This window comes from Eschrichtius robustus, chromosome 6 (assembly GCF_028021215.1).
Source record: "Eschrichtius robustus isolate mEscRob2 chromosome 6, mEscRob2.pri, whole genome shotgun sequence".
Taxonomy (NCBI): Eukaryota; Metazoa; Chordata; class Mammalia; order Artiodactyla; family Eschrichtiidae; genus Eschrichtius; species Eschrichtius robustus.
Genome location: NC_090829.1, coordinates 88058033 through 88076409, shown reverse-complemented (window position 1 = coordinate 88076409; position 18377 = coordinate 88058033). Strand labels below are relative to the sequence as shown.

The 18377-nt window shown below is 37.2% G+C and overlaps 1 protein-coding gene across 11 annotated transcripts in view; it reads left to right on the top strand.

Moving 5' to 3' along the window:
* The window catches only part of PHLDB2 (pleckstrin homology like domain family B member 2), a 124010-nt gene extending 105688 nt beyond the window's left edge, over positions 1–18322 (top strand). For all 11 annotated transcript variants that reach the window (XM_068546768.1, XM_068546770.1, XM_068546769.1 and 8 more), the window contains 6 exons: positions 2182–2389; positions 9693–9783; positions 10808–10954; positions 12786–13005; positions 15864–15949; positions 16549–18322. In XM_068546768.1, the coding sequence (XP_068402869.1) occupies positions 2182–2389; positions 9693–9783; positions 10808–10954; positions 12786–13005; positions 15864–15949; positions 16549–16689 (893 nt within the window). In that variant the 3' untranslated portion in view covers positions 16690–18322. The remainder of the gene's footprint in view (positions 1–2181; positions 2390–9692; positions 9784–10807; positions 10955–12785; positions 13006–15863; positions 15950–16548) is intronic.
* The last annotated feature ends 55 nt before the right edge of the window (positions 18323–18377 follow it).

Below are 18377 nucleotides of genomic sequence, written 5' to 3'. Positions count from 1 at the left end.
CGGCTCTCCCTTATGGCCGCATCTGAAAACTTGGAGCCATTTTAGTTTACTGTCTACCTCACCTGAAGGTGGTAAGTTCATTTTCTTATTCTGTGGTACTTTTGGGGAAAAAAAAAAAAAAATCCTGGGAGATCTGAGGAGCAGGGCGTACAGTTGCTTTAAGAAGAAATACGTTCCCCCTCTTTTCTGCTTTTCCAAGAAAGTGTTAATTGCATTGTAGGAACTGGCTTTTCCTCATAGTGAAAAACTGAAGGGAAGGGAGGTTGTGGCACCTGTCATCACCAAGGAGATAAGTCGTATATGTTTGAAATGACAGGGCTGTCTTTTTGGGATGTGTTGTTCATACTAAAACAAGGAAATGTCTTCCATGTCTTTGGTGCCAGTGTGAAGGTTTCTTTGCCAACGAACCTTTTTTGAAAGCATAAGGAAAGATATGTGTGTGACCTTTTCAAATAATTTCTGGTGTTTTTTTTTTATTGTCCCCCTTTTTTTCATAATGAATAATTGGAAACGATTTAAAAGGAGCAGTTAGTAATTCCAAAAGTTCAAGTATCAAAGGTAAATATTTGAGTAATGAATTATTTTGCCATTCTTAAGACAAAAAAAAAAAAAAAAGGCACAAGCTCCACGCTTATGAATGCACTGGCTTTGTGTAATGCTTTATGCATTAATCATTACAATTAATAATATTCTCTCTAAAGTCTCATGGTGTGCTTTTATGTTTTGCATCTTTCCTTAGCAAAGTGATATGTAGTTTTTACATACGTGTATATTTATAATTTATAATTACATCTTATATCAAGGAAACTTATTTTCCCAGAAATGCCTTAACCTGAACTAACATATTTTCACTTAGATATCTAAAACTGCTCTAAATACTAATGGCATGCAAACTCCTCATGGAACTCAAATCATTTTACAGATTTAGTTTTGGTCTATAATGCTTTGTTAAAGCTTCATGGATGTGGCTTCCGTTTTTAAATGGAAATAGTTAATCAACAGCTGAGGAAGCTGTTTGGAATTATTTGCCTTCTTTTGCCCTCTGGCCTGCTTTTTGCCATTTCATTACTAATTAAAAACCTCATAGAAAAGTAGGTAAAGTACAAGAAAACAGGGAAAATCCAGATGGTCCAGCTGTAAACTCTTCATAAGTCTGGTAAGTAAATTTGATCAGGGAGAAAGTGATTGCAAACTATGGTACTGGTTAAAGAAACATCTTTTTAATGAATTAAGGGATTTGTTTATCACTATGATCCCTGATTCCTGAATACATGCTAAATAGAGAATTGAAAGGAAGAATAATTCGATTTGTGATGCCCAGAATCAGCTACCAGAAGAAAGCCATAGAATAACACAAAGTCAAGCCAGTGGCCTCATGTGCCAGCTGACCAGGTACCAGGGTAAGGAAAACCCCTCTTATTAGTGGCACTTTTGCTCCTGTTGATGTGATCCCTATGTTTTCATACGGTTGATATCACCAGCTAGCTGAAGGCTGACTGTTAAGGCAGAAAAAGAAGAGAGCTGTATATACACTAATTAGGAGGAGTACAGCCATTGGAAGTATTGTTGATTCTGAGTGTTTTAAATAAGTAATTGGCAGACAAGGGAATTTGAAAAAAAAGAATGAGAAAAATGTCAGTTTGAACATTAACCAGATTAAAAGTGTTAGTGATATGAGTGAGACACAGGTTTCTCAAATCCTACACCTAGATGATCCACCTGCTATTTTATGACCAGATCCAGTACCCTTTAAATTGCAATACCACTGAAGAAGTGACTGCCCGAAAACCCTGGTGTTGCTTGTCACTGGAGTCATCTTGCTTCACTTAAACCCAGCTATTATCAGAGGATTCAGGGCCTGTAAATGTGTTTCTGTTTTGGTTTTGTGTGTGTGTTTGTGTGTGTGCTGATGTATTATTCTCAGTTGTGCTGAGATGTAGAAATGGCATAGGAAAGTGTCAAGTGATCTGCTGACAGAAAAGATCATTCACAAGACCACTTCTTTGAAACTCTTCCTTGCACTGAGCATTATGCCATTTCTTTGATCTTCTTGGCTTCAAAACAAATTAGACCAAGGCCCCAGTTTCATAGGCAGATGTTTTGGGTTCCTGGTTTAAGTCTTAGAAGATCTAAGACTGAAAGAAATGAGGCATACTAACGTATTTATGGCTCTCTCCTTAGGATATAATCACCAACAGATGACTGAAGGACAAAGGCAGAAGTCTTCTGAATTTTACAGCCGCACAGCATCTGAATCAAATGTCTACTTGAACAGTTTCCACTACCCAGATCACAGCTACAAGGACCAGGCCTTTGATACTCTGAGCCTAGACAGCTCTGACAGCATGGAGACAAGCATCTCTGCCTGCTCACCTGACAATATCTCTAGGTAAGCTGTATTCCTGGGGAAGGTTTCTGGTTTGGAAAAGCACCTGCCAGTTTCAAAAAGTAAAGCCATCAATTTGGGGCCATGTATATGTACAAGCCCAAATTTCTGAAACATAAAGAGTCTACAGTAGAGAAGAGGGTTGGGTGTCATGGTGGTCTTTAAAAGTAGTTTCTTTGTATCCTGTGTGACTGAGCCAGTAACACACCATCTAATCCATTTTCTCCTTTATTCTTTACATTTGACTTCACGCGTATACTGCGCTTCAAAATGGATTTGCCTCTGTTGGTTGACTCCAACTTCATTAGGACTGCTTTTGACTCAATAAAGAAGTAATTTCCAACAACAGAGTAAGAATTTGAAGGATATCTTACCCTTCTGTTTTGCTGAAAGGAAGGCTTTAGCTGTTCTGCATATTAAAATTTTGGAAGGATTTAACCATTCACATTTGTGTTCATACTTTGAGGCAAGCAAAGGTGGTCTTAGGGGATTATGGCCAAAGGTGCATCTAAAATATGGATCTAGTCAGAGTGCTCCTTCAAAAGCTAGTGATGGAGACTTCCCTGGTGGCACGCCGGTTAAGAATCCGCCTGCCAATGCAGGGGACACGGGTTCGAGCCCTGGTCGGGGAAGACCCCACATGCCGCGGAGCAACTAAGCCCGTGTGCCACAACTACTGAGCCTGCACTCTACAGCCCACGAGCCACAACTACTGAGCCCATGTGCCACAACTACTGAGCCTATGTGCCACAACTACTGAAGCCTATGCGCCTAGAGCCCATGCTCTGCAACAAGAGAAGCCACCGCAATGAGAAGCCCGTGCACCACAACGAAGAGTAGCCCCCGCTCGCCACAACTGGAGAAAGCCCGCGCGTAGCAACGAAGACCCAACGCAGCCAAATATTAATTAATTAATTAATTAATTAATTTAAATTAAAAAAAAAAAGCTTGTGATGATGCCCTACTACCTTTTGAATAAAGTCAGACCCCAGAGCCTGGCATTCTAGATCCAGCCCAACTCCCCATTCATTCTCTCCTCCTGATACACCTCCCAGAGCTTCTTATTCATTGAGAGGGTAATGCGTTCTCAGATCTCTGTGCCTTTGACCATATTGGTTCTAGCCCTGGGATCATGTAATCTGTTCTTTCTTTTATTTATACGCTCATTCATTCCACAAATCCTTATAGAATATTCTACAGTTAGCAGTGAGCTGGAGTCGGCTCAAACTGGCTGGCAAGAGCCAAAGGTGCACATCTCCTCCTAACTCTGTGATCAGTGATGTCATGTTGGTAGCTTGAAATTGGCCATGGTGGGAGTATTTACTCCACATAAATAGACATTTGCTGCATGTCAGGGGTTTTGTTTTTCTCCAGAGAGCTAGTTTACCAGCACACCACTATCTAGAGTCAATTCATCCTCTCATTTGTTTATTCCCTCAACCTGTACTTACTGAGCATTGAGAGTGTCTGGCATTGCAAAATGTCTTTACCTTCCCCCAACCCCTCCCATTTTAGCCTGGAGAAAGTCTCCTCATCCTTTAAGCTCAAACTTAAGTTGGAAACTCATGAGAATTTCTCCTTTCAGGGCATTTTTCTTTCATGTTTCCATGGAACTTGATACTTTTTCCTATTATATCACTGATCACATTGCAGTATACAGTTTTTTTCTTCAATAATTAATTGGTACATTCCTCAATGTCAAGGAGGATGTCTAATTATCTTTTGGTTTCCACATTCAGCAGAGATCTGGGCACATAGTAGGCATTCAGTAAGTGTCAGCTGAATAAATGCCTCGGGATATTTGATTTTTTTCTTTGTTTGATCTATTTCAATTGGCTGAGAACCATTATGAGTTCAACCCCCAAAACATCCAATATTTAGTCAATGTTCATTGAGCAATTGTGTGTCTCAGGTGAAAATGTCTAGTTGAATAATGGCCATCAAAAAAACTTTCCTCTATTTCAATGAAGTCACAGGCTGGGACAGGACCTTTTGGGGCTCGACCTGACAACTGACTGTGCTACTGGAAGCAGATCACAGAACTCTCTCGGTCCTGATTTGCTTATCTGCTAAATGGAGGATTGTTTCTTGAATGCAAGAGGATGATAGATTTTAAAATATTTTGGTGGAAAATTACCATCGTGTATATAGAATTTCTTTCTTTACAAAGGTTTGAATCATTTGCTCCTCACCCCCGCCCCCCAAAAAGGGAGTGACAGAGACGGAGGGAAAGTAATATCAGCAAGGTATTCTTAGCTTTGGGTCAGTGTCTCATAAATGAAAAGAATATGAGAGACCTAAATCTAACCAGATATTATAACCAGGAAATTTGGGGAGTGGAAGAAAAGAAGAGAAGGATAGATGCTACAGTCTGTGGTAAATAGAATTTAGTGTATTTTAATTCTGACATCATAATGTTTGAAATATTGATATTACTGGATATATCCTGTCAGAGAAGGAAAGGAGTCCCTTGGGAAAAACACTAAAGCAACCGTGAGAATTATAGGTATTTCTCCTTGTTACAAGGGAAAATTTAATTTAATTTAAATTTAAGTAGGGAATTATGTAATAATAAAGAATAAAGATAATTTTTCGCTGCCATTATTTTTTAATGTCAGAAGGGTTAGTATTTCACTTCATTCAATATTAGAAGATACAGTATCTCACTTTTTAAAAAATGAAAGACACTTGAGTGTGTGGAACAATTGGGCATCAAACCATCCATCTCTTGCTCTGAAGGAGCTCTTGTAATACCCGCTGCTCCCAGGAGGATGTCAGAGAGTCATGCAGGGGTGCCAGGAGCTGATGCTCTCAGGACAGAAAGCCTAGAACTTTGAGTGCTTATTCATAAATGCCAGTAAACCGATCAATTAAATGTGTTACTTTTGAATGACAGGACACAAACAAAAGTCAGCAACTCAGCAACTATTGTATAATGATGATGGGAGGAATGAAAGTTGACAGTGCAGCTGTTTCATTTCCCAGTATAGGGATCTCAGAGGGGTTTCTTAGGCACTCTGCACTTTTGCAAGTTGTTATTTTGAAAACATCAGACTACTTTCCCATATAATTGTGAACATTTTAAAGCAATATTCCTGTGGTGAATTCCTGATAGCTTGACCATTTTTTTTCTATTTTTGAGCCATCTTTAATAAATAAATACACTCTATATTATAGCTTTCCTATCTTGGTGGCTTTTTCTGCTCCATTTTCTTTTCCCTGCCTCTTCATCCCCACCAAAAACTAAAAGTAAATATGCATCCCTCCAAATGATCACTCCTCAAACCCCATCTCTCATATTTAAAGGTGGTAACAGCCGCAGTGCAGCAGTGAGTACAGGAAATTACCTAAAAGGGAGGCACTTCAGTTAGATTTACCAAGCATTAGAAGTTTAGGTCTAGAGACTTAAGCACAGTGGCCACCAAAATCTTAATTTAATTTTATTTGTTCACCTACTTACTTTTTCTTTAAATGGTTTCCAAAGGTAGAAAATGAGAATTGACTCCACTAAATGTGCCATATTAAGAGGATAGCATTATTGCAGAGTGATCATTCCTGGAAGGTAGCTACATGTGGCCGTGATCATTTTCCATAGTTACTTCACAGAGAACTGACCCAGTGCTGCTAGCAGTCATAGATAACTAACCAATCACCATGGTCAGAAATTACTAATAGTATTTATTTAAATATGCTGTCAGATTCTCTGAATGTCAAAAAATTGAAGCCAAAGTAGAAGATGCCTGCAAAAGGTCTAGTATAAATAAAAGGGACAGAGAGAGAAAAAACAAACAAACAAACAAGCATTTCTCTTCTGTGCCACCATCTACCTAAAAAAAATTCATGCTGCCCTAAGATAAGCTTGTACCTATTTTTATGAAGGAAAATAATGTGATAAACATCAGGAAAATGGTAATAGGGAACTAATGTTTGGCATGTATAGTATGACAGCACATCCTAAATGGGAACTTTTTGAAGATAGGTAGAGAAAGAAAGAACTAAAGATTTTTCTCTTTTTTTAGATTTTTAAAAAATTATGTATTAAAATATCCTGAAATGATACACATTTTAAAGAGGTAATTCCATGTTGAAGTTCTAGCAACATAAACTTAGTCTTGTGGTTTATTATGTCACAAAAAGCCATTGGTAGAATTATCGAATTACTCAGAGTTGTGGGTACCTTTGCCTTATACTTTTTGTTGAGACATCATTTTCGTGTCCAGCAGAAAGTTCTTTGAGTCAGACAGTGTTTTTGCTATTTCAGCATCATTATTTACACTGTACACAAATATAAAGCTAAGAAAACAGGTCTTGGGTCTTAGAAAACAGCAGCTGAAGGTCAATTCTGCATAAAGTCTGTTTTCTGCTAAAATGATTGAATGAGCTCATAGAGTGTAGTGTTCTGAATACCACCTAAAATTATATGTTCTTATTACTATTGCTGATAAGCCCTGACCTTGTGTTCATGCTTTGAGAAAATGTTAAGGAAGTTGATCTCTCATTATAGCTATTACCCACCAGCAGTGTGTGTGTGTGGAGCGGGGACAAGACTGGGTATGGGGTTGAGGGCATCCAAGGCTGAGCTTGGTTTTAAGAGATACATCAACCAGAATTTCAGATACTTCTAATCCCTTCGTTTCAGGCAAAGGTTTGTATTCTGCTTTCTACCCTAGATAGTCAACACCCAGTGTTTGCATTTTATTCTAGGGAGTTCTTTCAGAAGAGATACTGAAAACCAGAGGATTTCAGAAGAGGGCAGACAGCTGTCAAAGAGACCAGATAGTCTCATCTTTTTGAATAGAGAAAGATTAGACATTTTATATGGAGTAATAATTTGCTTAACCTGAAAAAATGCTTGAGAAGATGAATTGAAAATAAATATTCTGGGACACTGGCTCTTCATTTAGTGGCAATATTGGTATGCTGAAGGCAGTCTTGGAAAAGTTTTATGTCTTTATGGAGAATTTTGTTTTGCGTTTTGCTTACTTATTTGTTTGTTGTATGACGATGTTCTAGTTTGCTTTTTTTCCTTCCTTTTTCTGTTTTTGCCTTTGCCTCTAAAGTGAATATTCTAAAAAGCAAATTCAAATTTTGCTGAAAGGTATTATTCAGCACTGAAAACTAAATCTGCTATTTAGATTCCTTTACCCTTGACTGAAGTTTCATTTTTGTTTATGACTATGGGTTTTTGCCAAAGTTGGTCACATAAAAAAAGTAATCTTCAGTTGATAAAATAGAATATGGCTAAGTAGAGAAAGGAGGCAAAACTAGTCATCTTTATACCATTAATGGCCAAGTGATTCAGTATTATTCAGTATCATACAGTAATTACATGAGATCAGAAATGTGCCTGCCTTCTGAAGAAGGTCAGAATTTGGAGCAATGGGAGGAAGCATTGCTCCTCTTGTAATTTAGGTGGGCTGGAGAAACCAATGATGAGTGTCCTGTGCTACAGGTAATGCATTACAAAGTGTATCTTCAGTGACTTCAGGCTCTCCCTTGGCATGACAGGTGCTAGCCAAATGGCATTTCATTTGTTCCATGCCATTGTATTGACAAGTCTAGACTTCACCCTAAATTGCTATTGCAATTGCTTTTGCTTTTCACTGCAGGTACAGTTCTGATCCCCCCCAAAAGTATCAGGTAGTGGCAACACAGTATCATAGAGCAGCAAAAATTTTGCTGAATAAAAGTGGTTTACATGTCAAGGAAATATTAAATCAATAGCAAAAGTGTAGCTATAGAGAACAAGTAGGTGTCCATGGATAAAAATTAATTATTTTTTAACAAAATAACCAAAGTAGCTTTTAAAGTATATAAAATATAATTTTTTTTTACTGCCTCCATAGTTTTGTCTTTTCCAGAATGTCATATAGTTGGAGTAATAAAGCATTTAGCTTTTCAGATTGGCTTCTTTCACTTAGTAATATGCATGTATAGTTTCTCCATGTCTTTCCATGGCTTGATAGCTCATTTCTTTTTAGTACTGACTAATATTCCATAGTCTGGATGTACTATGGTTTATTTATTCATTTACCTACTAAAGGATATCTTAGTTGCTTCCAAGTTTTGGCATTTATGAATAAAGCTGCTATAAACATGTGTGCACAGTACTGATTTTAAGATAAACCATATGTCCTACATTACTGTGGTCATGTTTCTCTTCAAAAGAACTCTTAGCCCTCAAACATCGTAGGTTTGAGTTGATCAACAATATGATTTAGCGAGACTATACTAATGAATGATTATCTTATTCATTTTTATATGAATTAATTTTTATATGAATGTGTGTAGCAAACATGAACCCCTACTGTGTGCCAGGCTTTATGCTATGGAGGATACAGGCACAAAAGCCTCTCTATAGCCAAGAGAGTCTACAAAAGAAGATACATTTAAGTGACTATGCAAGTAAACATGCATAAGAAATAACGTTGGTTCTCCATGGCTGGAACATCAAAATAAATAAGTTTTGACTTAGGCCAAGGTCCTTTTTTTCCAGAATAGTCAAATAAAATGTAAACAAGGGAAAAATAATATATTTTGTTTAATGTTAAACATTTCTAAGTTCTTCTCCTTCTCTGTTAGTTATCCTACCTGGTCTTGCAGCTTTCACTCCCTTTGGTTTTTTCCTTCATGTGTTTATGTGGTATCTTTTTCAAGATGCATTACTTTTGAAGCTCTTGAATCCCTTAATGCAGTTTTCTCGTTCGTACGGTGGATGGGCTTTATTGGCAAAACCGGCCACTACCCTTCTATTGCACCTGTAAGAGAAGTCATTTTTTTAATTGGCCATCTTAAATCACCATTTAAGAAATAAAATGTCCACAAGCAAAAAGGCATAACAAAAAAGTAGCTGGTGATACATGATCCCAAACCAAATAAAGTGACTTCCAAACTTAGGGGTCATCTACATAGAACTTTGGTGATAGTGTCGTTGGTCTGGCATCCCTGAATAATTAAACTAATGGGAAGACTTCCTGCAGGCCAAAATTTTTAGACTTTGGAGGAAACATTTTGAGAACACACTTTGTAGGAGCTGGTTTTGGTTTATTTATGAGTAAAGCACTTTATTTGGTATTATTTTCCTTGCCTATGTTTTATCTCTCAAAACTGAGGTAAGTTAAGTTTCACCTACAGTTTTCAGAGTTGAATTGACTTGCCTCTTCAGACCAGTGATTCTTGTAAGTAACATCCTTTAAATTGTATTGGATCTTGTCGTGTGTGTGTGTGTGTGTGTGTGTGTGTGTGTGTGTTTGAAGAGACATCAGTAAGAAGCAGTATTCTTGAAAGGCTTTTGTGTTTTCTTCAGTGCCAGCACTTCAAATATTGCCCGAATAGAAGAAATGGAGAGACTTTTGAAGCAGGCTCATGCAGAGAAGACAAGGCTTCTTGAGTCCAGGGTAGGCCTAATATCTTTGACGTAGTAGTTCAAGATGCCCTGCACTTGACACTGGGAAACTGTTTTCAGGCCTCAATAAGCAGCGTGATCTTGGAGTAGTCACTCTGCCTTCCTTGGCCTTATTTACTTTTGTTTTTGGCCGTGCCACATGGCTTGTGGGATCTTAGTTCCCTGACCAGGGATTGAACCCCAGGTCCTCGGCAGTGAAAGCACAGAGTCCTAACCACTGGACTGCCAGGGAATTCCCACTGGCCCCATTTTCTTTTCTGAAAAGTGAGGGTGTTAGAGAGATGTTCTCTACGGCTCTTTACTGCACTACCATTTTTCATAATGTGTATTGTGTGGACATAAACTGAAATGAATGCTTTGTATTACATTTTCCCTTCAATGGCGCCTTTGTTTGCCTGCCGGGGAACAGGAGGAATGGCAGGTCTTTATGCATTCTCCCTGCCTTGCCAGTTCGTGGTAAAGACACTATTGTAATATTAAAACTCCCATGTTATTGTGACTGTATTTCAAGCCAGAATCTGAACTTCCTTAGGAATTCCCCAAATGCCTTTGCATCCTGCCTGAAAGGGCACCTCCTTTCCTCTTCTAACTTCCCTGGGCACTTCCTCTGTGACCGTCAGCCAGGAAGCCACAGAGCAACAACAGGAATTGGAAGGACCTACGGCCATCAAAGAAAGGCCGAAAGTCGTGACTGGTGTTGGGTCACAATTAGTGAGCCTTTTTTATATTAAAAATGGAGAGTTTTTAATATATGGGGTCATTAGTATGAAATGACTGAATAGAGTCACAAGCTGTGTTTCACTTAATATTTCATTTTTAATTAAATGTAGTGGTTGCATTTCTGCACAGGATGCTTTTGAAAGTTCTGTGAATGGTGATTACGGGTGTTTTAGTCTTAGATATATACTGGGCTATAAAATCAAGAATTGTCTAGTGAGAATTATTTGTTTTCATATTGGAATCATTCAAGTATAAGCAGTATGTCTGAAAATTTTTTTCTGCATAATGATATTTAGGAACGGGAAATGGAAGCCAAGAAACGCGCTCTGGAAGAAGAAAAACGACGCCGAGAACTCCTGGAAAAACGATTGCAGGAAGAAACCAGCCAGAGGCAGAAGTTAATTGAAAAGGAAGTAAAAATAAGGGAGAAACAAAGGGCACAGGTTGGTTGGTCAATCTGGATGGATTGGAGTAGGTTGCCCCCTGGTGGTCGTTTTTCAGAAGACAGTCATGCTATGTCTGAGGATACCTTTGGTTGTGCTGCCTATTAGCCCTTGACATGTAATGGCTAAGAGAAGTGCATTAATGGGCAAAAAAAATGTGTGTTTATTTCAAAACCCACTGGGAACTACTAACAAAATGACATTTCTCTTTAGTTATACGTGGCACATTTTGATTGGAGAGGCACTTTTTCTTCTACCCATTTTTTTTGGAGTATATTTAAAAGGAGAATGTCTTCTTGAGCAGCTTTGAAAATGCAGCTGGATCCATTACTGAAAACAAATACAACACCCAAACTAAGCTGAGAAAGAGAAGAGAGTCTATTAAGACATCTTTTGGAAGCAAACACTCCAGAACAGTATACTTTTACCAGCCCGGTTTTTTGGTGGTGGTGTTCATGTTTTGGGGTTTTTTTCCCTAACCACTGTGTTGTCACACGTTTCCCCTTTGCTGCATCAGTCCACACACATGTGCACAGGATTCCTGAACTCGAGCAAAACTCAGGAAAACCATCCACTTTGTTTGACTTCCTATCTCAGTCAGTAGAGTCTGAGTCTCCGTTCTTGTCACTAGAACTGCTTACATAATGTATGTTTTCTGAGAAACTAAAATAAAATTTTAAGTGCCATGTAATTTAAAGTTCAAATCAGTTTTACCAAAGCTTACTAGACTTAATGGTAAAAGGTACCAATTCCCTTATTCCTCACAGTTGCTGGCAGTCTGAAGTACAACAGTTGGAGACTCGCCTTAAGACTTCATGTCCTTTGAGGGCTCAGTAAATCTGTGGCATCTGTCTAACATCAAAGTACCACAGAATCAAAGGCAAAATAAAGGAAAAATACAAAGTAAAACTTGTTCATTTTATTTCATTATGCCAAACCTCTGTCACATTTTGATTTATTGTAAAGGTCATCCATGCCTGTTTGATATCTGAGGCCAAAACCAAAAGGCACAATTCTATTTTAATCCCAATTATAACTTTTGCTTCCAAGTGTATGATTAGGTTATTTTCCCCCAGGGCAAAGGGGTGGGGTAATTTAACAGGATAAAATAAAAGACTATTTTAGAAATACTACCCGTGCAATATGTGCTTCCTAGATTAGATGAACCTCTACTCCAGCCATAGTAAAATAAGAGACATCTATGTACATCTCTTCAGTGTCTCGTCCTGGACAGTTCATTGGGTACAGCTTTGATTCCACTTCTTACCTTATTTCAGGTTCGCTTTTCAAAACATACATCTCTGCCTTCAATTTCTATCACAGGGTGTACGCAAGCCGACATGTACATACATCCTTGGGGGCTGGACTTACTAAATAATGTTCAGTCAATTATGTCATGTCTGCGGTTATTTAAGGAGAACTATTGTTGAGTTGTGGCAGGGAGAACTCCTGGATACGTTACAGAGGAAGAGTCCTCATCTGTAAGGAGCAGCCCAGATAACTTCATGCCTTATTTCCCTGTGTTTTTAAGTGCTAAGTACCTCTGTTAAAGCTAAGGTAAATGACATGTTTCCATTTTCTCATCTGGCCATTTCAAGGAATAGAATCTGTTGGCCTGAGTTTATCCACATTTTCCCCCCCATACCATAGCATCCTTCTTAAAATGCCATTCGCTTTTTAGATTCCAAGTGACAATGTTTAGCTTAAGTTCTCATAATCACATGCACATTTTAACACTTAGGCTTTTCAGTTCACTTTTGCTTCTAAACATCTGTGACCTAAAACAAAACAAATAATTAGCTATAGATGAGATGGGCTTGTGCTTTTCCAGGCTCGACCTCTGACCCGTTATCTGCCTATCCGGAAGGAAGACTTTGATTTGCGCAGCCACGTGGAGACTGCTGGCCACAATATTGATACCTGTTATCATGTGTCAATCACAGAGAAGACCTGCAGAGGATTCCTCATCAAAATGGGTGGAAAAATTAAAACTTGGAAAAAACGTTGGTTTGTTTTTGATCGGAACAAGCGCACCTTCTCTTATTATGCAGGTGGGTGATAAAAAAAATCTGAGTGATATATTCAAATCAGGAATTCTCTGTTAAAGAACAAAGGCAATAAAATTCAGAATAAATAATTAGAGTGATAAGTAATAGAATTAATGGCAATATTAGCTTGATAGATGTATATTATTTTCTATTCAGATTATATGGTCCACCTGATATGAATTTCCTCTAGAAATAATAAAAATTATGTTATTTAAAAAGTGTGAGTTAGTCTATTCTAGTTCTGAAATAAGCTCAAGCCCAAATAAATATTAAATGGAATTTATTTTTTAGACCAAAATATTATCTTTTAAACCATGAAATCAGAAAAAAAAAAGGTTTCTATTTATTTCTCTATGGTCATATGCTCTAAAGTCACACACAATTAGGCAGCTTAACTGACAGTCATTCAACGGTAGTTTATATACTAGAATGACAATTTCAGCACAGAGAGTAAAGCTCATCAGTGAACTAGTGAATAAGTAAGTATTTATTAAGTGACTGGAATATTTTTGGATTCTTTAAATGATGGATTATGAGAACCATACCCTACTGAATCTTCTGTAAATACAGGAGTATTTGTGTAACCGGTTTACTTATTAAGAAGCCCCTTATTTACACGTAGATCACATATGAAATATGTCCATTAGCAGCATAAGAATAGCTCTGCTCTCTTTTCAACTGCTGAGTAAGAGTAGAATCAGACTAGAGGTTATGAAGAGACCCTGCCTTGGGGTGACTGTATCAGCATTTACGAGCATTGTTGGGAATTGTTACAAAGTGTGTCAAGGTAATAAAAAATAACAGTCCAGTCATTTAATCTGTAGTGTGAGGTCAGGATATGTTTATGAAGAGGGGTGTGAGCAGCCAAGAAGCACGTGGAAGAAAGGAAACACTGGCAATGGAGCCCCAGAATCGGGGTGAGGAAAGGGCAGGGGGTGCATGCCTTTCAGTTAGGGGCTCTTTGGGTGGGGTTCCAGTTGCTACAGGGGCGAGTGGCCTGAAGTAAATGGTCTACTAACCCTCACAGGTTGCCTCTCTTGGGCTTTCTGACCTTGGGTTTTATAAGAATCCAGAGACAGTCTCTTTAGTTAATACAATAGAAAAGATGCCTATGTAATAAGAAATGCCAATTTAGTGTCTGCAAAATGCATAAACAAAACTTTGCTACGTGCTAGTCTCCAAAGACAACCTCAGCCAGAATTTTCCAAAAATAAAATTTTAAAATAACTCAGACAAAACAGCTTCACTCTTTTCTGCTCCTTTTCTCTGGGATTTGTATTTCATTCTTATGCTTGTATTTTTCAGATTCTTTCTCATATCTGAAGTGCCCTACAAACAAAAGTTTTCTTCCCCAGTTTTCTGTCTGCTTTGAAACACTGACAAGGTTTACTTTTATCTCCAGATTTTATTTTACCTCTGTTTCCAAAAAACAAAGTATTATTGTTTTCCCATGAATTCATTATTGCAGGACCTTTTCCACCAAATGTTTGAGAGACACACTGACCTTCTCTTTCACAGAAACTGGTGGAAACCCACCGAACACGGTATTAATTAAAACAGAGTTTCCCTAGGAACTAAGTCTATATAATGAAAGTAAGTCTCTTCCCATCACAAAAGTTCTACCTTTTCTAACACTGTTAAGCCTGAAATAGCCTTTCAGACTTTCTCCATTCCTTTTCATGTATGTTTCAGTCTATATAGGTATTCTTTCTTCTTTAATACAGTTAGGACCAAATTATTCACTCTGTTCATACCTTTCTTCACATAACAGTATTTCAAGATTTTTCTCTTTGAGCACATGCAGATTTACCTCAGTCTTTTCAGTGGCTGTGTAGATGGCAGTGTACGGCTGGTCTAGAATTAAATCAGTTCCCTATTAAAGCTCCAGCAGATCTTTTGCAGCTTGTGCTCCAACGAACCCAAATACACGTGCACATGCACGCGTAGGTCTTATACGATACAGTCTTAGAAGCAGAATTGCTGAGTAAGAATTCTGGCATTTTTCATTGTGTATGTTTTACCAATTGACTTCCAAAAGAGACTTTCTCATTTGCGTTTCCACCAGCAGGGTATGATAGAGTCTCTTTCTCTGTATCCTCATCCATAATTTTGAGATTCTTTAATGTGCTTTCATGTGCTGTCATCCCTGCAGAGTTTAAATTACAAAATGTCTCAAGAACATATTGGTGTTATTAGTCACCACAGAGTGATGCTGTTTGGTTGGTGGTTTGGTTGTTTGTTTCTGTTTTGTTTTATGCTCTGTTTGGTCTTTACGGCAAATCTGACGAAATCTTTGGAAGCAGTTTGGAAAACGCTGCACTGAAAGGACATTAAATTACTGACATGAAACTCCATTGAGAACAGGATGAAATATCAAGCATACTAGACAAGAAATTTGATAGGAAAGAAACATAAGTAGGATATTATTTTAACTTAGAAATCAAAAAACACACTTGTTACAAATTTCATTGCAACAGAGCTGCATATTAATATTTTCATTACAACTACTGTCCTGGAGAACGTGGGGAAATAATTTATCTTGATGTCAATGGTGTTTACACTTTGTGTGCTAACCTGACAGTCAGTATTCTGGGTTACCTTTTGACTGCTAATTTGTGAAGAGCCTTGAGTAAAGTCACTTAGTCTCTTTTGTTTAGGGTTGCTAATTCCAACCTTCTTTTTTTTTTTCTTTCTTCAGGATAGAGTGCGGCTAATGTACTAACCTAGGTTATCTTAATTAATCTTAGATAATTTAAATGCTAGATAAATATTTTAATGATGATAGTTATAATGAAATTATAATTTTTCCTGTCCATCAGTGGTGATAAAGTATTTGTTTTAACACTCATCTACCATTGCAGACAAGCATGAAGCTAAATTAAAAGGAGTAATATACTTTCAAGCCATTGAAGAAGTATATTATGATCACCTCAAGAATGCTAATAAGGTAAACATTGAATTTCAGATTCCTACAATTTGAATGCATAATTAAGTAGGGGAAAAGGTATTTTTTGAATTCTAATTAATTTTGATTTGTTATTCTGACATAATGGATAGATATGATCAGAATGGTGTTGGAAAAGTAAACATAGAAGTAAAGTAGTTAGTGCAGCTGATCTTTTTGTGAAAAAATAAATCATGACAAAATGAGAAAATACTCTGGATATATTGGTTTGGGAGACCCTGCCAAGTAACTCTTTGCTAGGCTTCTAAGAAGGAGCTACTACCTACTTATGAGGAAGATCATAAGGAAACATCTTAGTAGGGCTAAGAATAACATTTATTGAGCTATTTTTAGCACACCCACTGTCAGCTAGATACCCTGCTGGAGCTTTACAAGTAGCTGCTAAAACGATTGGTGAGCTCACTGTGAGAGCTCTTGTGCAGAAAGGCCAGAAATATGGTCAATCTTGAGAAAGGTGTTGAGGGCCAGGGAATAGGTTACATTAGAACAGAAGTAATAGCTACATAGACGCCTTCACATATCTCTGTGTTATATTTAATGTTATAATTTCAAGATTTTGTTTTATGTTCTTTTCCTTTTAGAGTCCTAATCCATTACTCACCTTTAGCGTCAAGACGCATGACAGAATCTACTATATGGTGGCCCCATCGCCAGAAGCCATGCGGATCTGGATGGATGTTATAGTTACTGGGGCGGAAGGTTACACTCACTTCTTGTTGTAGTGAACTAACGCCAATAGTCCACTTCAGGGCAGACTGCAATAATTTCTTACAAGAATAAAGCCATATTCAACACCAGGTGGAAAGACCCAACAGACCCATCCCTTTAACTATGGATACTCAGAACTGTTTTCATATAAACAGGAGGTCATTTGTAAAAGGGAAAGAAGGGATTTTAATTCAAAGATTGAGCGTAAATAACTCAAAGCTTGATCATAAATAGCAAAGAATTGAAGCGCCTAGGAGAAAGAAAATACTATTTTGGTAAATAGCATCACTTATAGGAACATTTCTTATAAATTCTTTTTTATCAATTGTTGATTTTGGTGAAATAAACTAAACCGTTTACAAATGTCTATATGTACTTGGAAAATATGAAATTATTTTAGCACCCAAATCATTGGCATTGACTTTACTGGTAATCAACTGGCTTTTTTGAAAAAGGAGTATTTTGCTGAATGTTATTTTATAAATATAAGCAAATAAGGGCTTGGAAGGGAATATATTGTATGAGGAGTTTGGCCCTACGTTTAAAGTACTACACCAAAACCAAAGACTCGATATCACCTCTGTTTAACAGTGGTAGTTTCAAGTGATGAACTGCAGTTAGTGTTATTCTACATTTTAAAATGGTACTTTGATGCCAGCAAGTGCCCAGGAAGTTGACTTTGAAGCATCACCACCAGCATAAGCTACTGTACCTATATAGCAAACTACTCTTTGTAAAAGAAGAACAAAAAGCTGTGTGTTTTTGGAAGAAGCAGTCTTAGACATTCTGTCACATTGGGCAATTTAAAATAAAGAGAATACTTAGGAGCTATTTTGATGAAGATTTCTCCATTCCCAGTACTGAGAATAAAGGCAACCAGTAGCCGATTTTCTTTATATTATCTGATTTCTCTTTGCTGCAGCCTCACATGACATAACTATGAAATACAGCTGTTTTCACCAAAGAACAGACCAATTAAAATCCTTATTTACAGAAGTATTGTGATTCCATTAAAAGGCAAATGAAGTTCAACTTAATGTACTCTGTAATGTACTATTTTATTATGTATTTTCTTTACAATTAGCCTTTGTTTTTTAGAGTTAAATTAATTTTTGTTGAATGAAATGACTTCAGGAAAGTCCTTTTATAATGATTTTCAAATTCCATTTATCCTGGTTTGTCATGTTGTGTGCATTTGTAAGTATGAATGTACTCTTTCTACGCTTTGGCAAAAGAATGAAAGCAGAAAATAATGACATTACTTACTAGTACAAGCGAAATGATTAGATTAGAAGTGTCTGTAAAATCTTTGTCAGGCCTGCCTGGGTACAATTTTTTTTTTTATTTGCAGTGGTTTGTATACATGTTGCCAATAATAAGATTTTGCAACTGGATGACACATGATTTTACTTGAACAGTGAAGGACAAAATCACAATTGCAGAAGACATTTTTATAATCTGTTTTTTCAGAGATCACCCCTAAACCCTGTAATGAGAGTGAAATACAATTGCTAAACTTTTGTTGGTTAATGTAAAGATATAACTTTTCTGAACTGTACTTTACCTTCTTCATAGGATTGTAAAGATATTCTAATCAACTTTATGCCTTGCATGATATAGTAAACCTTTCCAATATGTGTGTTAAAATATGTTGAGTTTGGATTAAAATATTGACCAGATTTCACATTTGAAAATAAACTCA